The following is a 24,174-nucleotide window of genomic DNA, read 5'->3' on the forward strand; positions in this document are numbered from 1 at the left end:
AAAAGCAAATTATTCTCAAAAGAAGAAATGACATATGACGGTTTTAAGCATTATTAATAAGTAAAATTGTACATTAAGAAAAACACTGTCGACATGATGTAACTACCACTTATATGTCTCAAAAAAGGGTAAATGTTAAGACTAAGGCAACTGCAAAAAGAGATAGTGACATTTATATATTCCTCCTATGGCATACACTGCCTGGCAAAACAAAAACACCTGGATTTAACTAAGCAATTATTTAAGAGCCTTCCATTAAATAATTACTGCAGTGATTCATATGTTTCGTATGTCATGGCATGTTTCAGGAGGATAAAAAAAAAATTTCTGCATCAATAAAAGAAAACAACTAAGATGATTCCTGAAACTACTAAAATTGGGTTAAGAACTGCAAAACACATATTAAAACCTGGAAGGATAATGGTGCACCAATATCTTCGAGGAAGAAATGTGGTTGAAAAAACATCTCAAATGAGTCTGATCAGAGATCACTTAAAGGCTTAGTGAAATCAAATCACATAAAAACAAAAGAAAAACCCTCAGCTATGTTTAATAGTAAAATTATAAGCATTTCCACAGGCACAACACAAAGAAACCTCAAAGGATTGGGAATGAACAGTTGTATAGCCTAATTAGAAAAAGGCTTCAATTTGCTAAGGAGCATGAAGAATGAACTGCGTAACGTTGGGAAAAGTTCATGTGGTCTGATAAGGCCAGATTTACTCAGTTCCAGAGTGATGAGTAATTCAGGGAAACAAGAGATGCGGATGAATTAATGCAAACATTATGCCTAGTGCCTGCTGTATAAGCCTGTGTGGGCAGGGTTATGGTCTGGGGTTGGTTCATGTGGACAGATCTAGGTTCAGCGACATTATATGCCTGAATATACAATGACCAGGATTTCCATTTCAACAAAATATTAGAGTGACTATTAGAGTGACTTTTGTTTGGCCTGGCAATGTAATTAAACAATGTGAATATTAATTAAACAAGGGAAGAGAGTTACGTTCTGCTGGATATAGTATGTCTTTAAAGCGGTCGTAGGCATGAGGGTGCAGCCCGAGTGCTGAAAGGATCACAGCCATGCTGATTTGCAGCACATCCTCAAGTTAATATATGGCACGGATCGCTTAGAGGCCCCATAATACAACAGCTAGTTCCGACTGAGTATTCTGATTGGACAAGAGGCATTTCATGCGTGGCGATACAAGTACGAGGTCCATCATCTCCATCTTTTATTGTCTTTATTTTTTGGCTTCATGGAACTGGAAAGAAATTTAAAACACTTTCACCTGTTAATTCCACTAACTGACATTTGCTAACTGTAGGTCACCAACTCAGTTAGTTAGTTCTGCCAGTTAAAGAAGGATATGTGTTGGTCCAGCAAAAAAAGTGGTTAAATGAACAAATCATAATCTGTTGATCATAAATGGCATTTGTGGAACTGTTGTTCTTTGGAATTAGTTTGGGTCTTTTATTTATTCCTTATTGTTACTCATTTTTCTATTCTAGTACAGTATGTACCGCTAGGGCTAGTTCTCATTATCTACAGTATAGCAGCTTCAACACATACTGTACACGTGACAACCTGATTTAGAAACTTAATTTTTTTTTTAAAAAAAACAGCCTCAGTTTTTTTGAGAAACTTTGTATTTTGGTGGTTGTAAAAAAAAAAAGTATACATTATAGATGTCTTTTAGATTCTAAACTATTGCTTGAGAAAATATGTGATAGTAATGTAGTAAATATAGCTAATTAAAGATATGATTGGGCTTACTTTAGACAGGTCCACCCCATAGCGAGTTGACAACTCTTCAAGAGAGAGCTTATGATCATCCTGCAGAGAGACACACCATATTTAGGGCATTTTATACTATGTACCTTCTATATATGACAGTTGACAACAAAACATACAGTATATGGAAATGTATGGCCTTAGGAAAAAAGAAACACATAAACAATCCTCACCAAAGATGCCTCTTTTTTCAGCTCCTCCAAATCTTTTTCTTTCTTTTTCCTCTTTCCATTGTGCTGAGAAGCCTCCGGGCTGACATCACGTCCATACTGAGAGAGAGAAATATAAAGGGGCAGCATAAACAATACAATATTTCTGTTAAAATGTTTGTTTTGTGTGATGGGGATCATGTCCCTTTTAAAATGACTTTCCGAAATTCAGGACACTTTCTCAGAAGACCCAATTCAAGGCATGTCAAACCATAACATACAGTAATAGCAGATTTGCTGGTGACAATTGATAATTCAATAATTCAAGTTGTTATTATCTAAAAATAATTCTGGTTAGGGTCAGATTTACCTAAAATGCACCCTAAAATAGCAGATTTTAGGGTGCTATTAATAGTGGTCTCATAGACAACACACAAAAAGGTTACATGTGAGAGCAGATCTTGAAGCCAAAAGGTTTAGTGTCAGGTAACGCTGGTAATAATAGCAACATGCTTTTAAGGTCATTCATCCGGATGCAATCTGCCAACTCTTAGGGACATTTATGATATCAAGATCAGGAAGTGTGCTAGTACGACTATAGCCAGCCGGTTTGTTTCACCTTTTTAAACCCCTTTCCACTTGCCACAGTCTAAAGACTTAACATCAAGGCTAGAACCAGGCACATGAAAAGCTTTCTCCCTAGAACTGTAGTTATTTTACTCAAATGCATCAACTTTTAATGATTTCATCATCTTTACAAGATATCATCTTGCCACCATATCCAGTAATATTAATTGCAAATTATATAATATTACCATAACTCTCTAGATATATGCTGTTTTGCATACGCGCTTTAAAAACTCCTGTATGTTTTATAAGAGAAAAATAGGATAAAAATGCAGATTTTCTCTATTTCTCTGTAAAATGAGAAATCGGCCAACTGACTCAAATAATATATATAAATAATATGTCTCAAATAATTTACATAATTTATTGCTATAGTTACTTATTGTTATTTTTTCTATTTCTGTTGTAGAACTTGCAAATGAATAACGTTAATTTCAAAAATATAACAAGATCCACAAATAAACAGTAATGGATTCACAAATATAAAATGAGACCCACAAATGAATAAAATGAATTTTTTTATAAATATTTATGTAATTCTCAACCAGAATCGCACAATCATTTGTTAGTCTGACTCTCACAGTCATTTGCATATCACATGGTATTAAAGGTATGACTTGCTTTTATTTGTTGATTTCTAAAACATTTTTATGTTGACTTGTGTAGTTCAACACAAAAATATACGATATTACAACCAACAGCAGTCATTATTAATCAACCAATCAACAAACACCATGGAGAGACACTTATAGCTTAAACATCTCAGAACCTCTTAGGAACATTTTCATGCATGTGAAATTATAGTCTAATAAAAAGAATAAAATTAAACAACAATGCACTCACACACTAAAAGGCACTTTGGAAATGCCAGGTAGCCTACTACCTTTTATGCTGAACTGTTGGAGGAAATCAGAATACCTGGAGGAGAACCACCGTGCACAGGGAGATGCAAATTCCTCAAGGCGGGACTTAAACCCTTGACCATGGGGGCATAAGGCCATGGTGCTAACTACTTTTCCACTACATTGCCACCAATACTGTAAACACATATTCAATATACAATATTCTTTACACCTATTGTCCAATATTGTTAAATTTGTCATTTTGGCATATTTATAAATATTGCACTGTTTGGTATGTCACATGTGCAAACACAAAAACTTCTCATACAGTATGGTTTCTATTTCTGGTATACAAATATTAGTGGTGTCGTGCAGAGTGGCATAGTGGTTAGCACTTTTGCCGGCACCTCCAGGGTCTGGGTTCGATTCCCACCTCAGGGTCTGTGTGCATGTTCGCCCCATGCTTGGTGGGTTTCCTTCAGGTACTCCAGTTTTCTTTCTCACTGTTTAAAGACATGCAGATTAGGCTGGCGTTTCCAAATTGCCCGCAGTGTGTGAATATTGCCTGGGGGTCCTACTGCAGTTGTGAAAAAGGTAATTAATACAATGGTTCCCATTGGTCTCCACGATCCCTAGTTGGACAACAGAGGTTCTAAGATCCATGGGTGGATACTGATAGTCATTCTGATTCTAAGATAGCCCGTGATTTAAAGCTAAAGAACTGAGTCTTAGAAAATTCCAAACTTGAAACAGTTAAATATACATTTTTATTCATTCATCTTAAGTCCTCGCTTTGTCCTAGTCACTGGCAGTGGCAGTTGAGCCTGCTGGAGGCCATCCCAGGAACAGTGTGTGCAAAGTGGCAGAATTCCCTGCAGATGGAATGCCACTCCATTATACTGCACCATACACACACTCCTGTAGACCTAGTGGTAATGTAGTGTAGCCAATTCACCTACAGTACAGGCATGTTTATGGATAGTTTGAGGCAGCCAGAGAAGCCAAAGGAATTCCAGTTAAACACAGGATGAATCAACCATGCAAACCTCCACACAGACAGTAAAGCCAAGCTGTGGATTGAACCCAGGACCCTGCAGCTATGAGGCAGCAACTCTACCAACTGTGCTGCCTGGTTCTAAATGTTAGAATATAAGATGACTTGTAAGCAAATTATGCATTGAGCAGAACTGGATTTTAACGCCTGGGGTGAAAACAAACTTTGGATAAAACTAGAATGCCGAATACATTTAAGGAAAACAGGCTTTCCAGAGGCTGAAGAATTCCCATTTGTTTTTGTTGTTTTTTATTCTATTTTCTTAGTTCCCACTTTCTTGCTACTGTATTGTTGCACAGACCAATTAAAAAACTGAAACATGGTCATTATAAAGTCATAATTTTCCATGATTAAACACGTTTTGGCAGCTAATCCATATACTGGAGGTGGCTGGTGTTTTGACCCATTGATGGTGGATTTTGTCCACCATCAGTCCTATTATACAGATCCTATTGTGCAGAGTAAGGAAAGATAATGGAGACTACAAAGGATTAAGATAATTTCACAATATGTTATTGTAATGCTTATAATGGGCGCTTTAGTGTTTTGTTAAATGGTTATTCAGTGTTAGACCTCAAAAGGGGCGCTATTTTGAACTCTCCCTGACACAACAAAGCCCTCAATTTTAAGGGTTTACAGAGTTCTCCAGAGAACAGTACCATATATTAGAGAGGGGTGGGAGTGGGGGAGAGGAATTACGTCTGTGAGTCAGAGAGAAAGTATATATTTGTGCGATGAAACTGCACAACACATGCTGAGGAAGGGGCCGATGGAAATCATTTGCTCCTGTCACTCTTCCTCTGCTTCAAGGCTCTGTGTGTGTGTGTGTGTGTGTGTGTGTAAGAGGGGGAGCATGGTGTGCAAAAAAAAAAAAAAGATTGCACAGCAACAAATAAAATAAATGAAACAAAGTAATAAAATAAATATAAATCTATAAAACTGCCATTATATGCAGGAAATTTTAAATATATGTTAGACTTAAAACTAGGCGTTTCATAAACCAATTCCCTGATAAATCTAGCACAGCTACATTTCATACTTGTTATCTCATTATAATTATGTGACAACAACACCAGCCAGAGCTTAATAACCCTGTATATGCTATAACTGTAACAAAGACTAAAATTATGTCATAATATTATAGTATTAGAATCACTATACTTTTCTATATATAGTATATTAATATAGCATATTTCAGTGCAGAAATGTAATAAAAGTATTTAGAAATTTATAAGAGAGAAACACTTACCCCCTTCCCCATGTTCTGAAAGTTTGGAAAACAGACGGCGTTCTCTCGCAGCACGTGTTTAAAAAAAAAAGGGTTGTTCTTTTTTGGGACTGTCACCTCCTACTTTCACCTTCTGACCCCTCTCTCTTAACACACACACACACACACTTTTAAAACAGTCATGCTAAACAGTTTACTGTTCGTGTGCTATTTGTGTTGAAATAAGTCAATAAACAAATCCAATATCCAGTGTTTTATATTGCTATATATATATATATTATATGTACTATTATATCTTATGTTTTACAATACATCTTTTCCTGTATTTTTTGCAGAGCTATTGCAACAAACCATTCTTGTGACCTAGGCATTTAAGGAATGCAATTCATGAAAAATTACTCAAAAATATTTGTATTGATCTTAAACAGGGACAGGGTAAACATGTAATGTTTCAATACAGGTTTTATAACCCTCTTATAAACCCCTATAGCACCCATCCCACTCCTCCCTGACTCCAAGTCAGCTTTACATGTACTGTATAAGAAAGGCTAGATAAAAAAAAAGGAGAGAAACGAAAAAAAAAGAACATGGAGCTGGAAGTTTTTTGGTTCTGCGTGCAAAAAAAGGGAAAATGATCTATATTAATAAAAGAAAGGTTTTGACTGTTTTGGTCTTTCAATGATTTCTTTGCGGCATGGCTGCTTAGTGGTTGGCACTGTTACCTTGCGCCTCCTGGGGCTGGGTTCAATTCCCGCCTCGGAGTCTGTGTGCATATTCTTATATTGATGGGTTTCCTCTGGGTTCTCCGGTTTTCTCCCACAGTCCAAAGACATGCAGGTTTTGCTGATTAATGTTTCTAAATTGCCCATAGTGTTGTGAATGTTGAAGGGAGGTCCTACCAAGGTTGTGAAAATAGGCATAAATACAATGGCCACCACTGGCCTCCACGGTCCCTAGTTGGACTACAGAGATTCCTAGATAGATGCATGGATGGATGAATAGGAATGATATCTTTACATTTCACAAAACCCTCTCAGAAAAAGTTCTGTCTGTCTGTCTGTCCAGCCAGATTTTGTCACATCATCACACAAAACTGGCTAGACAGAATTGAATGAAACTGTGGCAGTAGTTTGGTATTTAATAAGCTGATCAGCTTATTTTTGGCTTTACCTTTTTAACTATTTCTACAATCTCTTTTCCCATCATTTACATTTACATTTAGGCATTTGGCAGACGCTCTTATCCAGAGCGACTTACATTTTTATTGAGCAGTTGAGGGTTAAGGGCCTTGCTCAAGGGCCCCACAGTGGCAACTTGGTGGTTGTGGGGTTTAACCCTGGGATCTTCCGAACAGTAGTCCAATGCCTTAACCACTGAGCTACCCCTGGCCATCAACGACAGGTACTTAGACCTAGGCATTTAAGGAAGGCAATTCTATCAGTGCAGATAGTTATCAATAAAATTGACCCCTCCCTTAAGTCTAATGCCTCTAAAATCACCTCCATTTGTCATGAGTCAGGTATAATGTGACCTCATTTAATAGCTGTTGTGCAGCAATGCAATTAAGTTACTGTACCAAGGACATAAATACAGTTCGATTCAAAAGAATTGGAATAGCAAGGTAAATTCTTTAGTTTTTGATTTATACACTAAATATGCTTGAAAGGTAAATAAGGGACTATAAATCACAGGTTCCGTTTTCTGGTATTTACAACTAGATGTGTTAAACCAGTTAAAATATGGCACTTTGGTAGCAGACCACCCAATTTTTTGGTGAGCAAAAGTATTGAAATGAGTATTGATTTGAGTATTGAAAAAGTATACTGTCTAAAAGTTATTTGATATTTGGTCACAAATCCCTCGCATCAAGCTCAGAATTGTACAAAATTATACAGTAGCTTTCTTTTTTTCTTGCTGTTTTTCCAAACTTGCACCAAAACTATTTTGTACCAAATCATTTGTATACTCCCTCCTATACTTCTGTATAGACCTGTGTGTAATGAGTCACTCACATGGTTATTTTTCGAAGATGCAGAGATCACAAAGAAAACAATGCAGTGTAGCAAAGATAATTTAATCACAGAGAGGCTATAGATAATTTAAAGCCTAGTCAGTGCAGATAGCATCCTGAAGGTACAAAGTCCCATGAGATGTTTTCAGTGAAGTAAAAATCTATCTGAATCACATGCAGTATGAGTCTATAGAAATTCTCGTTCCAGTGGACGAGTTTACTTTTTTCTAACTAAATCTGCACTAAATTGTGCTACGTTTCAATTTCCATTATGTTGCATCTTCTTGCCCAAGGCATAAAACCAAGCTCCAGGCACTTGCATAGACAGAGCAGTTAATAGAAAAGTTCACCCTGAAATCCATTAAATAAGTTTTTATTGAAATGATTTTGTGTTGAGGGTTTCTGCTCATACTTTTTTGGGCTAATGCTATGTTTTTCTTATTACCTTGAGACGTTAGCAAGTCACGATACCTGCAAGCACCAATGTCAAGACGTGTAATATGTAAACTTTTACTGAAAACAAGGATCAAAAGCTCATTTTTTGTTTCCTCTGACATTTAGGATACAATTATATAGGAGCTTTAAAGGAAAGTTGTAGATTAGCTTGGAGATGAGAAAAGGGAATACCTGCTGTCACCCTGTAAGTGGTATAGAGATTCTAGAGACAATAATTAACTAAAGTGAAAGGACAAAGATACATAGAGAAGGACAGTTTAACCAAAAACAACTTAGAATTTCATTGTAAAATAAATGTTGGTCATCAATAATTACCACAAAGTAATTGCAAATATAAATTAAAAAAAATTGCTACAGATGCTTGTAGTGCATGGTAGTATGTAGTGCTTTGCTCTGTGGTCTCACACCTCCAGTGTCCCATCTTTGGGTCTGTGTATGTGAAGTTTGCATGTTCTCTGCGTGTTTGTTGGGTTTCCTCTGAGGACTCCAGGTTTCTCCCACAGTCCCCAATTAGGCAAACTGACATTTTCAAATTGCCCATAGTGGGTGAAGGAGTGTGTGTTACAGTATGTGCCCTGTGATGGATTGGCACCGAGCCCCCTGGGATAGGCTTCAGGACACCCAGGACCCTGTATAGGAGTATAGAGCAGTATAGAAATAGAGTGAGTGAGTAATATTTAGTGCTTTTGCAGCTACACACTTAAATATTCTCTCTCTCTCTCTCTCTCTCTCTCTCTCTCTCTCTTTCTCTCTCTTTCTCTCTTCCTGCTTAACCTCCTGAGACCTGGACTTGAATGTAATTTCTCCTCACTGTTTCTGTTTTCTTAACACCTGATAACTACAAACACTGAGAGCACTGATCTATGAAGAATTAATGTTTTCAGTCAGAAGGAGGTTTGTCAAAAGGATTATAGCAAATATTGGATTGTAAAAGAATATTTTTTGGCAATGAAGTTGGGAGGAAATACCATGTCCATTCAGATCACACACACACACACACATACACACAACACTTGTCACAAATGACCTCTGAGTTTATTTATGTTTCTTAAATGACTGATTTTAACTCAAGCTTTATTTCCTTTTTACAATACATTTTACATAACAAAAAACTCTAATAGCCTAGTGAGGTTAACACCAAATTAAATACATAAAGGATTAGAAACTTTTAAACACTTTCGAGGACAGGGAGAGTTATCAGAAGACCTTACTAATACATATACAAGTACATGATACATACACCATGGAAATGATTCCATATTTTAATGCAGGTTTAATGGAGGGAAGCAGGTGGCTGTTCCATATCTGTTCAGAAAGACATAAAAAGCATCTGACTTTCAATCAAGTGTGTAGCAACCCTTCACATCCTAGACGCACTTTACAGTTGTTACACACTCAATCGTGACTTACACACTTAACCCTGACAGCGTTCAGAATCCAAGCCTATCCATAGCTCACAGTGTGTTTGAGGGACGAAGACTTGGTGGGAGAATCATCTCTTGCTTGATTGTGATGTTCAGCGGACTTTGGCTTGACGTTTCACTCCGATGTGAATTCCCCCCAAGTCCTTGCTCCAGATTATAAATATTGTATGCAGGTTATAACATTTTATGCAATCGCTAACTTAATGACTTCCTGTCTTGCTGGTTTCCACACCATTACTTCCTATAACTGAGAATACTAAGACTGTGACAAAAAAAAAAACCCATATGAATTCTATGATGTCAGTGAAAAATACATATATAAATATCATTAAATACAAATTACATTTCTGTTTCCCACACAGGTCCAGTAAACTATTGCACGGCATGTCATAACTAGCATTAGGTACGTACAAAGACATAATCCTTTTTTGTTTTTTGGTTTCAATCGTTTGTTCTCTTAACATCTTGACAGGTTACAGACATGTTGTTGCACTAAAAATACACACACAGACATGGGAAAAGAAATTCATCTTTCGCAGGCAGCAGAGAGCTAGGTATCTATATTAACATTTTTTGCTTTGGCGTCGACAGGACGCCAAACAAGAGTTTCCTTGTTGTGGGCAGGAGGTGGCAGGAATGAACAGAGTATTGTTCAAGCCAACAGGAGCGAGAGATGCATGAAAGACGGTAAAGGAGTGGAAGAATGGAGGTTTTATGAAAGGAAGAGTAATGGAAATACAGCATGGTAGTTTGAAATGGTGTGCTATGTTTTGTGGGGAACGAGGAAAAAAATGAAACACTCACCTCAGGTCAAAGAAGACTGAGTCATTGAAAAAAAGAGAATGAAAATAAATAGAGGAGACAGACAGACAGAGAGAGAGTGTGGGGAGCCAAATGATTAGGCTGATTCGATTCGAATTAACATAGTTTTTGTCATTTTATGAAGTCACTCTGTTGCAGTCCCCACTCTCTTTGTGTGTGTTTGTGTTTGTGTGTGTGTGTGTGTGTGCGTGCATATTTGTGTGTATGCTTTGCCCGCGGTATCAACTTCATTCTGAGGGTTTCAGTCACTACAGTCAAAGCAACACACACATGCAAGCACACACTCATGCACACAGTCATGGGTGCAGCACCTGAACGCGACATGGATTTAAAATTTGCCCTGCGGATGGACAATGTAATAGAGCAGTGTTCTTCACTATATTTCTGAGAATGATCCAACCAACCGAGAAAAAAAAAAGGAATGAGGGGCAACAATTTAAATGATGAATAGATAGAAATATTTTTTCTTATAGTTTTATGAGCATGTTACTGACACATACTGTACTGTAGCTGACCTCTAGGCAAAAATTAGAGCAGTTCCATTAAGTAGTAAAGATCTATAAAACACAACATGTTTATCATTACAAAAAAATTTTTCCTGGACATATTTAGAGATTTGTGTCTATGCTGGGGATTTCGTTGAGACGCCGCTAGGTCGCCCTCCAGGGGGTGCTAGTAGCCCCGAGCCTACACGGTGAGGAACAATGCTCTGGGTATGTGTAAGTCTGAGACGACAGTGCTTTATCTTTGATTCTGATTTCTAGAATTGGATCATGTATCTGTGTCTGCATCATGTTCTTTGTTTAGCCCTTAAGCAATGAATATTAATAAAAGGGTAGGCGTGGCTACTTTGAAGGGCCAGCCTATATATATATATAGTAAAACATGAAGTGATGCCATAGCACCAGTGGATCAAGTGATTATGACATTATGAAGTGAATGAGAGAAAATCAGGAAACGAAGGAAAAGAGAAGAAGACAGGACAGAGCACAAAAAGAGGGAGGGGAGAAGAGAAAAAACGAAGGAACAGTTAAAGCAGAGATTCCAGGCAGATTTCCAAGGACAGAAACAGACCTTTTCCCTCAACAAAGTGCTGGTGCTACCAATAATAATAATAATAATGTGCTTTAGTGCAAAGTGCTTTTTCTATACCAGTAAAACAGATTTGATTACAGTACCTTTTCATAATGGTGAACTTAATTAAAAACCCTGAATGGTGCAGTAGGTTCTAAAGATTATTGGCAAATAACTAGCGAAATTAAATATCCTGACAATGATTTAATCTGGCCAATAGGAAGGCACTGTTTTAAATTAAAATGGAGCCACATTTCTGATGTAATATTAATAAAGGTTCCAAGCACCAGTATACAGTACACTTAGAATAATCTGTAAAAATATCTCCCATTTTGTTTTCTATGTCGATATTCTTGTGCTTTATAAATATCCTGGAGGATCTGACTTCAAGGTAAAAGGCATTGGCAAAGCCAAATGTACTTGTCCACAATCATCATTACTTTTACGCTGTTTACAGAGAAACTTCTACATCTGATTAAATAATGGCTTGAATCCAGTGCTAAAGTGGCCCATTACCTAATAAGTTTGGCTGTATTTCTTTTCGATATCTCTGCCGTCAGCACAATGTCATTGGAAAAGGGATAAAACAGAAAAAATCAGACAAACTAAATGAAATGTGGTGTATGTCTGCGATTGTGTGTGCACACGATGTGGTGTGAGATGGTCCTCACACTGCACATTATCCACGGAGGGAGTATGGGCATGTTGGATAGTGAGAGAGATAGCAAAATAATGCTGTGTGTGTCACTGTTTAGCCACCTCAGGATGGTGTGTGCATGTGAGTGCGTGTGTGTGTTTGTGTGTGTGTGTGTGTGTGTGTGTGTGTTACAAACAAGAAGAGAATTGTGAGAGCATTTAGCTCTCGTCCTAAATATTTAAAGCAACAGCCTGTAATGTTTATGGGTTTTTCATTATTGATGCCAAATGGGGTTTATTCAGGGGGTCATAAAAAATCAGTGGCACAGGGAGTATTCAATGGCTCCTGTGTGTCCTAAGCTACACTGTGAAGTGTAGTGTGACTACACCACAGATGTGCACTTTAAAATGAATTTACGAATGGGGGACTACTCATCTTCCCAAATGCTCCTCTTTAAGGCCTCTCCTCCACACGCCTCCTGCATCCCACACTCGCTCAGCCAAGAGTGATTTTGTTTGAGAGCTTGGACAGGGTGGAGAGAAGAGCAGCGGCGCTACGTTTAGGCTTCTCTTCTCCTCCTCCTGTCTGCTCCTGTTTAATGAGCTCAAGCTCAATGGTCATAAGAACCCTGTCCTTCCTGTCTTTCCTGCCTTCTCCAGGTACTCGTGCCTGGAGCTCTAGCTCTCTGCTTGCGAAGCCCTATTTCTTTTCTCTGCGCGACTCTTGCTTCTTCTTCTCAGATGCTGGCGCCTTCTGCTTGGCAGGATCCACCATGACAGAAGCCTGGGGAGAGAAAGGGAGCGTGGGGAGGGGAGGATAGAGTCACTATGGCAGGAGTGAGGGAGAAAGAAAGAAAGTAAGAAAAAAAGGAAAGCGCAAGAGAGAGAGAGAGAGAGAGAGAGAGAGAGAGAGAGCCATAGCGAGATAGATAGAGAGAGAGAGATCAGAGAGAAGGTGTGTTGTTAAATGATGCAAGGTGTGATGATTAAAAGAATTGGAGAAGGAGAACAAGAAAGCAGCGGAGAGGAAGTGGAGAAGAAAGCGATGGAAAAAGGGTGGACCGAGAACGAGCTATTAGAAGGAAAGGTAAACGGGAGGAACCTTTGGTGGCTGGAAGGGAGGACAAAACAGGAAGCCGTCAGTCAGTCCGACAGAGAGTGGCAGCATGACATCACAGCACCTACACACACACCTGAGCCTGACTCTTATGAATAAATAACAAGGCTCAATTTATGTAATAATGAGGTGATATTGCATTGATATTATGTATTACATGTATTACATCGACAGTATCATTTAACATGGCTCTTAGCACTGTAATGTATGATAACAAAACTGATTACGGCCCATAGTAAATGAGATTCATTTCATGACTAATATGAAGTTCTAATGGTTTTAAGATGTCTCTTTATTGTCATGCATCTGATTTATAAATGATTTCGATGATTTATTTTGCAGGTCTTTAAAGGGGCCTTTCTGTATTAATCCAGGCATTACTTAATATTCGTAATGTCTGCAATTTATTCATGTAATTTACCTTAGTTTGATAATAGTTTTGACCATTCCATCCATCCTCCCAAGTCTCTCCCATTTACTCTCTGACATTAACGTAAAACTGGTGATAAGGAATAATCATTTAAAGCAATAAGTGCTTTAAAGAGTGTGACAAAAATACCAATTCTATTCTGCAGAACAGAACCCTGTCAGGTTATCCTACAGGTCACCTGACTTTGCATTTGAACTTGAAGGAACGATGGATATTGGACAGCAGACAAAGGGAGAGAGAGAAAAAGAACAAAGGGAACGAAAAAGATTGAAGCTGACAGGATATGACAGAAATATATGAGGTGATAGATAGATAGATAGATAGATAGATAGATAGATAGATAGATAGATAGATAGATAGATAGATAGATAGATAGATAGATAGATAGATAGATAGATAGACATGTTGTGAAGACATGGTCTTCTCTTTCAGTCTATTTACTTTGGTTGTCCTACAACTACTTGAAATGAGAGGTAGCATGTTGACTGTTTTATGATTCCTCTGCTTCTAAATCAAATCATAAAATACAATCATCTGCATCTTTATGTGCACCTGTAGAGAGGAGGATTACAAGACAGCAGAAAGAGGAAAGTGGGATGACATGGGGAAAAAAGTCACCCTAAAGAGTCTAGGGATGAAAGAATGTGTGGAATGAAAACATGAAGTAGCAGAAATGAGAATGATAGTCAGGAGGAGTGCGTGTGTGTGTTTGTGTGTGTGTAAACATTATGGCATGTTGGACTCCAGATGAATGCCAGCTTAAGACAGTATGAAGTAATAGGAGATGGGTCATAAGTGGAAAACTATACCAGGCGAGATCTTAGCTGTTAAGTTGATCTGTCTACAAATTTCTAATATTGCCTTAACTGTTGCAGTGGGTAAATCAGCTAAGTTGCATCTAAATGTAATAAGGTGACTAAGGTAATATGCCAATGTTATGGAATTAAAAATAAAACCTCTTTATCTGCGAGAAAAAAAAACTCTTTCTATCTGTTTCCAATATTTACCAAGACATTGCAAATGTCATTGCAAATGTAAAAACACAGAAATACTTTGTGCTACAACAAAGTTGGATTATATAGCCGAAGAACAGCATTGGTAAGATATTTCCTGAGGTATGTGCAATATGTTGTAGTATTTAATTTGCATTATTTGCTGGATCAGATAATTAAAAGAATTATCGACTCAGTCCAACAACTTGTTTTAGACTGATAGATTGTTATTACTGAGTTACAGGTAAACATGTCGGTTCTTCTTTTCTCAATGCACAAAAACGAATATAAAATTTTTGCTTGTGCTAATAGCTCAAATGCTAATGATGATATTTTGAAATAAAAAATTATAAAATGTATTAAAGGTACCACTATCAGGGAACCAGTGGAAATAGTGAATTGCTGTGAATAAAGATGCGTTTTGGACACGGTGGTTAGTCTATAGCTGGCATGCATAGTGGAGAACCAACACAGAGGTAGACGTTAAACTTTGACCTTGTCCTCTGCCTGCTGTCTCAGCCTTTGGCGGCAGGCAGAGAGCTGAATTAGATATGCCATAGATAGACAGCAGCAGAAATGTGCCTAGTTTCTGCTTTCTAGCTTGCCAGGAGCAAGCATGCATCATAGAGAAAGACTATCATTATTAAGATATGTCCTATTCTAGTACAGATGGCATTTAAACCTTAAAATTCTCACTAAGAAAAAATTATATTTAAAAAATAACGTTAACTCTTGAGCTATTACTGTATGCAGAGGTGACATTTTGTGTTGCTGAACATATTGATTAAATCTGGAAGTCCCTATTTAGACCACCTTATCTAACCTAATAGCTATGACTTCATCTTTATCACCTGACCTGTCAAGTATGTTTTTATTTGTGCCGTGTGCTTAGTAATTAAGCCTTATAATAAATTGCGAATGTTCCAGTTATACAGTAGGTGGAGCAAGTGAGGAGAAGACCAGAAGAGGAGTTCTTTACAGGAGCCAAAGCAGCCAGGGTTATGGGTCTCAGAATTGGCGTGTGCAAGCCAGTCTTTTTACATGTTCATATGTGTTTGTGCGTTTGTGTGTGTGTATGTGTGAGGGGCTCCGGGATGCTGGTGGCAGCAGGTGAACACTTGCCTGTTTTTGCTGGGCTCCTTCTTTCCCTTTGCCTTTCTTGCCATGTTTGCTAAGAAGAAAACACAAACATAGTGCGAGGATTGAACCATACAGTATGTTAAGCTCTTCATTTCAACCAAACAAGAAAATAAGGCAGGAGTTCAGGCCATGGTAAAAATGTGTGTGTGCGTGTCTTGACTAGGGAAAGGATGAGCTTTGGCCTTTTTGAAAGTATGTGTCTGAACGCGAGCGCTTTTTTCTGAAAGCTGAGGAGACTTGGGTATGATCTTAGTGAGGGTGTGTGTGCGTATGTCTGTATGTGTGTCAAAGCCAGGCAGAGGTTCAGGATGCGCTTGAGGCAGCAGGTACTCCCAGACTGACCTCACACTCAAGCTGAAGACACGTCGGGCCACCAGGAAACGCATCAGATAGTAGATGGCCACCACCAGGATCAGCAAACCCAAAACGACACCAATAATCGCACCTGTGATCACGCCGGCCTGGATTGGGACTGAAAAAAATCAGATTTAATATGAGATGTATCACATCTTTCTATTTTTTCTTCGCTGTAAAAAGTGTGCAATTAAAGTACAAGTTAATGTAAATGTACAGTAAAAACTTTTAAATTATAATACCACCAATTCAATGTAAATGCTTTTGTAAATTCCCTTACTGTAATAAACATTACATTACTATAAAGATATAGCATTTGTTTTTCAGTGACTTACTGTAAATTTCCACAAATGCACCTAAGCTATTATTTAATGAAATTCTTAGAAAAAAAAAAACCTGCGGCTGTAAATTTACTCTCATTTACTGGCCAGACTTTTGCTGGCATGTTACACACATTACACCTGCACTGTGACTTGAGAAGCTGACGTTTTCCTAACCTTCTTGCTGCAAGCAGTGTGAGCAAAGTGACACAATGAGCACACAATTCAGTAGGGGAATGCATGCTGTCACTCTGTTCAAAGCGAATGGAAAGCATCAGCTTTGGATTCATCAGCGGAACCATGTGAATGCAGCGGAAAAAGGATAGCAGACTGGAATGCAGCTCTGCTACTATTAGGTGATCGAATATAGAAAAAGAATTTACCAGCAGAGGTGTTTTTAAGATGAATGAACAAGTCGATTGGAGAGCCACAGACAAACACGTAAACATGGTGGGTGTCAGTAAGTTATTTGATTATTACCAGCAAATGACAGAGTGTAAGTTAAAGTAGATGTCTTATAGTTGTGAAGTGTTAGCTCAAACTGATGATGCTGATGAATTGTTAAAGTTTATAAGCAACTAAACACCATGACATAACTGTCTCCGCTCTGTCTGTCTTGATTAATAGACAAAATCATTCTGATGAATAATGGCATTATGTAATAATCAGCCATTATTTAAAGTGGCATTGTGAAATACAAGCCGACTTTGGACAAATGACCTTTTGAAATAAAGACTACTGAAATTAGATGAAAGGTCTCTGCAATAACCTCGACTATTGAGAGAATACCCAGGATAAAAGAATATTTTAGAATAATAAGTAGATCTTTTGATGCAGGATGAAAAATGTTTTGCAAAAATGAGCTAAAATTTTTAAGTGTGATTATTCCACAGTTTTATGGTCATGTTATGTATTTCCAAGCAAAAAAAAAAAGTATCCTATAGTTTGCTATTTTGGAACAACTCATTTTGTAATTTTGTACTAAGTGTATTTAAGTTGTAATTAAACTTAATTAAACTAAGTTAAATTAAACTTTTTAAATAAAAACTAAGTTAAAAATGATACTTTTGTGTGCTAAAGTGGAACAACTTTGCTTATTACACTCAAGGTATATGGCTGTGTGTGTACTAACGTACATACCTGAAAGTAATTAATAAAATTTAAGTATATATTTAATGTATTATGTATAATTATTATTATGTATAAAGTACATTACAGCAATTACTACTGTGTTACAAATACTTGATGAATATACTATAGTTACTATAGTATAGAATAAACACACAAACTAAAATTTAAACTGTTGTGTGAACACAGACAGACATTAGTATTAGAACTATTACTATACAGGTACAGTATTAGTTTAAACTTGGTGTGTTAATTCTAGCTGTTACACAGAGACTAAAAACCAGCAGTGAAGTACATAAGATTTAGCAATAACATTAGACAATACATTCAATAGTTTAAACTATTTACTTAATTTTAAACTACCTAACAAAAAACATAAAATTTACCATATGCTGATTAAAATAAAATAATAACGATACCAACGAAGGCACGCAACGATGCAGCTTCCAACCGCTAATTCAAACTAGAAGCGGAGGAGTGGGGAGCCAATCAGAAACAGACAGTCCGAATCTGCCCGCCTACAGTTTCTGGTTGGCTGGAATAGTTGCTTCAACACTGCTGCAGTTCGTGCAAACGTAGCTTTATGATAGTGATCGCGCAGGAGAAAGTTTAAACACAGAAATTATCTTGAAATTTTGTGTAAAAGTGCTAAAGTGATTTCCAGTGCGCAAAAAAGTTTGAGAGCACGCGCGGGAGAGAGAGAGAGAGATTCAGCCCGAACGCAAGAATAGTGCACTAAATATAAGCATAAATAAGGACATATAATATAGTGTACTATAATACAACTATTCTAAAGTATGTTTAAAGTTTAATTCCAAAATTTGGTAAAAGCATGACGTTAGTTTACTTTTTATATATTAACCGTTGGTACGATTTTTTGTAAGTATTTGCAATGTACCGTTTATTGTTGTGTGACCAGGTAAACTTTTATGTTAAATTTGAAACATTTGGTTAGATTACACTAATGTTAAGATTTACAGAAAGGACAAAAATGGTGGCGTCGTACCTTTTTCAAATACCAGAAGTCGTACACTCGAGGGTCGGCCCACTATGTCTGGAGGGTTCTTGGCATCACAAGTGAAGGTTCCATTGTCAGAAAAGTCCAGGTTTTTGATCATGATAGAGCCATCACGACGAGATGGGTTGCCTACAAACTCCAGGCGATCCCGAAATGGCCCTTTATTGTCCACATAGGGAACTCCATTTGTGTAGTGGAAGATCTGACCAATCACAAAAAAAAAATGTGTTATTAAGTAATTAACCTAGGAGAAAATCTCAAGTATCTAATCTAACAATTTATAATTTATAATTCTAACAATCTATAGCATTTCAGCTAACATTATACTTTTGCTAAAGAAAACTTTGAAGTGCAATTTAAACTTGTGTCTCAACCATTTATTGACGATGTCCCTAAACAGTCCACTGATGTTAAATCAGTTGCAGTTAAAAGCTTTTGAGCCATTATGATAACAGTATCAGTAACATTAACAAGCCAAATTAAGCAAGATACTGTAGCACTAACTATATTTGACATAAGGCTTGACTAATAAACTTTTGACCATTAATCTTTACCGCTAATGGTGTGCAGAAGAGCATGCCTGATCTGCTCTATTCACTAATAATCAATAATAGTCAAATATATTATATATGTATATATTGTATATATTAAAACTATTTAGGTAATATAGTAAATACTGTAGTAATTCCAATTATTGGTTGTTCTTAACAGAGCAGGTTAGGCATGAAAGTGACCAATTAAATAGATTACAGTAAATAAATTCCAACATTTCTACCAATGTGACTAAAAAATGACATATTTTGACCACCAAATAATCTTAATCTACTTGAACTTTATTACTTGATATAAAGATTAACTTCAATGTGCTTTCGTGTAACTTAATTATGTACTGTATGAAAACTGAAACTCCTTCTTCAAACTCATATGTGTGTACGTGGTAACATACAGAGATGCTGTCTTTTGCCCCATCTGGCCTGTAGCTCCAGGAGAAAGTGACATCCTCAGAGGTCCATCGCCATGAGAAGAAAGAGCAGGAAAGCCGGATATCTGAGCCTATCTCAGCATGTCTCTCCCAGCCGGTATACACTGTTATAGCCTCTGACTTGGGAGCTACCCCACACACACACACACACACACACACACACAAAATATAAAATAAGTTACATCTATAGCACAAAGTGCATATTGACCCAATTTCTGTTATGGACCACAAGAACTAAATATATGTATAACTAAAAGTTTAAAAAATCATTTGTGAGTTTAGTCCCGTTAGACACATTAGGCATTAGGAAGAAATTTGGCACTGGCACAGGTGCAGTATCTAGACTTGTTCTTTGTTACATAATCTAGTGTATAATGAACACTAGTTGATTATACTGTATGTGAAGATGTGTACACTGTACATGCAATAGAACTTAAGCCAAACCCTCTTGTTTTTGCTCTCTGTTTCTCTGTCCTTGTGCCGTTATCTGGCCAAATTGTGAAAACTACACACTACACTACACACTACTGTATGCAGTGCGTCTGTCAGTTTCTTTATCAGCTTAATGAATAGACAGCTTTATAAACATTCTTCCACTCTTCCACTTTGAGTAGAATTGAGGCCTCTGTAAAATGAATACATAAGCATCCTATTTAATAGAATAGAACAAACAAACTATCTAAAATTCACACAGTAGAAGTTACACAAGCAGAAGAAGAGACATCTCCGTATCAACCCAAAGTTAAACTAGCTTCTTTGTGCTGTTACACACTTCTGCTTATGTAATACATTGTAATTATTTAATTGTTTTTTTATATAAATGTAAACAAAGCATGTCTTTATAGGACATAGTTTTCTAAATATTTGATATCACAAATTAATTGCAAATCGCGAATACTACACTGTCTATTCTTCATCACTAGAGCATCGACACCTTATTGCCAGAATTTTACATCCACAATAACAGCATGAAGTTAATTAGATCATAAGCAAGATATTTATTCCAATCTTATTCATAGAACCCAACGTTTAGCTCTGCTATGAACAAGTGCACAACTCGCCCGTCAACACGCTCTTGCAGCAAATCACTAACAAAAAAACTAAATGCTTTAAATACTAGTTAAAGATCTGACCACTGTCATAGGATGGCTGGGTTAGCGTGTTTAAGAAAGTGTAAATATCATTAAATCTCTGGTAACACTTGAGCACTGTGCAAAACTTTTCCACTGAGCAGTGAGGACTAAAAAATAAATGGGCCCCAGTCAATACCAGTATATATGTGAAGTGACCTATATACTAAGTGGACTTGATAAAATGACCACTTAAAATAGAGACAAGGTAGATGTAGTTGATATTAAGTAGATAGAAATAATGATTTAAAAAATAAAGAATAATAATAACTAAAATAATAAATAATAATAATAATAAAATAAGTAAAATAAATTAAGTTGGATTAGCAGCAATTTCCAAATAATTACTTTTCAGAATAGCAAAATATTCCATTTGTAAATGCAAAACATACATTTATAATAATAAAATAAAATATTTTGCCATATTTATACCAATTTATGTCAAATGCAACATGTTACAAAGAATAGTTTATTACTAAATAAAGAATACTTTTTACTGCTACATGTAACTTTAATGCATACGTACAAAAAAGTGATCTTTGATTTTTATAGTTATTGCACTGATTATTTACAAAGTTAAAAGAAATTGTAGCAATATAAAAAACCAAACATTTCCATAATTATAATAGTTTTTAAGTAATTACTTTGGAAGCGACTTTGCAAAAATTGACAACTGCAATGTAATAACAAAAAAATGGTTACATAGAAATTGTACCTGTATGGCAATATAAAGTTTCGAAGTTTTGTTTACCTGCACTGAGCAGCACCACAGATGTGAGCACCAGTAGAGTTAACATGCTTTCTGGTTCCGCTGGCCAGCAGAAAGCTGAGAATCAAAGATGAGGAAAGTGGAGCAAAAATGTAGGGATAAAGGGAGTGAGGTTGAGGGGCACCCAGGCAAGTGTGTGCCGACTCAGAGTTTATATCCAACCACACCCATAAGTCTGGTCCAGCCCTAAGACTGCCTACTTTTCTTCTGTTCTGTCTATTCTTGGTTTCCACCCTAAATCAGACTCGACCTAGTGACACTTTATCTCCGTAATCCTTTATTCACCATTCACCCCTGTCTGTCTCTCTCTCTCTCTCTCTCTCTCTCTCTCTCCCTCTCTCTCTCTCCCTCTAGCTCTTCATTTGCTCAAGTTCATTTTCCAGTAATGTTTCAAAGATGTTAAAATCAATTAGACCACTTCATTCACTTCTTTTTCTATTTTTAATAATACAAAATATATTTCCATCCATTTGACAGGACAAGCCTCATTCAAAACTGAAGCTTTATAAGATTATTTTAAAGACTTAATGACAGAGATAATGTTAGCATGTGTGTGTGTGTGTGAGAGAGAGAGAGAGAGAGAGAGAAAGAAAGAGAGAGATTATGGGCTAATTGACACATCATTATATCTCTTCTCATTGATGTCATCAACAGCTCGAATTTGAACGTGACTTCATCAATGTCACTTTATGCTGCAGACATTTCTATACACCAAAGACTTTTAAATTACGCAGTCACAGGTGAGCTCACAAAAGTTTGGCTCCTTATAGTATGGAAAATCCAAAACATCCAAATACAAAAATCTACAAAAAATCTTAGACTTAAGTTAAAATTCTATGCTTTATTGCAATGTATAAAGTGGTGATTACAAGCAAGGTGCATAAAAAACGTGAATTTTGATATGTCACAGAGGCATAGAAAAACAGAGAGAGAAAGAGAGGGAAAAGACAGAGAGAGATGCCCTTTCACAAAGAAACAAACAAATAATATTAAACAAAGCCTTCTCTTTCATCCCTCCATTTCTTCTCTCTCCCTAGATTCCTCTCCTCTGCTGACGTCTGCCAGTCAAAACAATGCAAGGAGTTAGAGAGAGAGAGTCTTACTGCCTATTCTGTCTCTCCAAACAAAGCTTTGCATTCTTCCCTCCTATGGTCACTATTTTACTCCTCCTCTTTCAGAAATATGAACAAAACAAAAGGATAAAGAGAGCAGATAGAAATAGATAGGTTGAGATAAGGACACAAAGACACTGAATTGAGAAATACTGTATATTAGAGGGAAAGTGCAACACCAAGTGATCTTAGCGGGTTTTGGTACCTAATAAATGAGACCAATTTTACTCCTAAGCCCTCTCATTATAATCCTAACCCTAGGCAGTGGGGACTGAACCCTCATGACACTTTGTGCATAAAGCATCTTGTAAGGCCTTTAACTCTCAACCACATGGCTATCAATTGAAAATTTATCCTGGATTAGAACATACCATGTGTTGCTTTTTCTCCTTGTTTGTAGGAGAGATCCTGGATATGATCTCACGAATGAATAAAGGTCTAACAATGCTGTTTTGTGTTGGAGTGTAACAAGAAATAAGGCACCTTTTAAAGTGATGGTACATGATTAGGATGTGATCTTTACTGTTTCAGTACGGTGGATCTCAAATGCAGAACATTTTAAATGCTCTTAATTTCAGTTAAATGCTTTAAATTCAGTGTTTATGTTTTCAAAATTTACATCAATCAGCCATACATTAAGACCATTAACATTATAACCACCTAAGATTTGGCTCGGCCCACCAGGTATTGGATCCTTTGGGTGCTGTGGGTTGTGGGGTGGGGCCTCCGTGGATCATCTGTGGATATGTCTAGTACATCTCATGTGTGCTTGATCAGATTGGGAACTGGCAAGTTTGGATGGTGGATTGATAGCCGTGGGCTCTTTGCCTGTTGGGCCACGTGTTCAGCGGGCTGTGATACACTGGGAGTTCTGGTGCATTTCATTTATGGCCAGCATTTACTTTTTTGTCGTTTCTGTTGGATGAAACCAGCCCGGGATGGCCTTTGGTCAAAATGGGCATAGGTAAGCCTTGGGTGCCCATGACCCTCTCACCAGTTTACTGGTGTATATTTGATGAGCACTGTTATTGTTATGGCTGATCGGTGTATACAGTAAATGTAAAGATGTGATACTGATAGTGGTCCGATGCTAAATCAATGGGTCACTTCCAGGATTCATTATAAACATGAAATGTTTCGGAGATTACAAAATATGCTACACTGTTTATAGAATTAAGCACAGCTATAGACTATAATAATTCACAATCTTCACAGTCTATAGTTTATTAAATAATTATTACAAGTGTGATGATTAATGAATAATGATTCATTCCTTTGTCACCCAGATAAGATGAATTCCTTTTCAAGTATCTGCCTTCAAGTCTTCCTTGCCACGGTCTCCTCTAGCTTTCTCAATCCAACTTTAAATCTACTCTGATTTTCTGTAAAGCTGTTTTATAACATTGTCCAAGGTCCATAAAGGCAGTGTATGTAAATGTACCCTTCTTCACACCTAAAATCTACAGTAATCCAAAAAGGGACAATTTAATTGAATTCCATATGAATTTATCTGTAAGAATACATAAGTCTGATATAATTACAGTTCAGGTTTTATTTTCAGTTC

The 24,174-nt window shown here is 36.9% G+C and overlaps 2 protein-coding genes across 4 annotated transcripts in view; both read right to left on the reverse strand.

Annotated features, from left to right (window-relative positions):
* The window catches only part of atp1a2a (ATPase Na+/K+ transporting subunit alpha 2a), a 36,928-nt gene extending 31,174 nt beyond the window's left edge, over window positions 1-5,754 (reverse strand). Inside the window, exons 1-3 of the mRNA XM_053487139.1 lie at window positions 5,717-5,754; window positions 1,969-2,064; window positions 1,778-1,837 (exon numbers count right to left, since the gene is read on the reverse strand). Coding sequence (XP_053343114.1) covers window positions 1,778-1,837; window positions 1,969-2,064; window positions 5,717-5,728 — 168 coding nt within the window. The 5' untranslated portion in view covers window positions 5,729-5,754. The remainder of the gene's footprint in view (window positions 1-1,777; window positions 1,838-1,968; window positions 2,065-5,716) is intronic.
* A 3,421-nt stretch (window positions 5,755-9,175) lies between these two features.
* mpz (myelin protein zero) lies at window positions 9,176-21,648 on the reverse strand. 3 transcript variants are annotated; one of them, XM_053486536.1, is made up of 6 exons: window positions 21,481-21,648; window positions 19,564-19,727; window positions 18,606-18,819; window positions 16,140-16,269; window positions 15,780-15,828; window positions 9,176-11,271 (listed from the first exon to the last, which is right to left on the reverse strand). In XM_053486536.1, exons 1-6 carry the CDS (start codon window positions 21,524-21,526, stop codon window positions 11,254-11,256), a joined length of 621 nt encoding a protein of 206 aa, XP_053342511.1. In that variant the 5' UTR covers window positions 21,527-21,648; the 3' UTR covers window positions 9,176-11,253. The 3 variants fall into 3 exon arrangements, with proteins under 3 accessions (XP_053342511.1, XP_053342508.1, XP_053342510.1); XM_053486533.1 differs by having other exon boundaries at window positions 9,176-12,902; XM_053486535.1 differs by having other exon boundaries at window positions 9,176-13,229.
* Window positions 21,649-24,174: the final 2,526 nt, after the last annotated feature.

The sequence above is a fragment of the Clarias gariepinus genome, chromosome 25, assembly GCF_024256425.1.
Source record: "Clarias gariepinus isolate MV-2021 ecotype Netherlands chromosome 25, CGAR_prim_01v2, whole genome shotgun sequence".
Lineage (NCBI taxonomy): Eukaryota > Metazoa > Chordata > Actinopteri > Siluriformes > Clariidae > Clarias > Clarias gariepinus.

Coding starts and splice junctions, on each gene's coding strand:
- mpz (XM_053486533.1), bottom strand. CDS start 21,526: ATGTTAACTCTACTGGTGCTCACATCTGTGGTGCTGCTCAGTGCAG. Junction 18,820..19,563: donor GGGCAAAAGACAGCATCTCT/GTATGTTACCAC, acceptor GTGATTGGTCAG/ATCTTCCACTACACAAATGG. Junction 12,903..15,779: donor AAGGAGCCCAGCAAAAACAG/GCAAGTGTTCAC, acceptor TTCTCTCCCCAG/GCTTCTGTCATGGTGGATCC.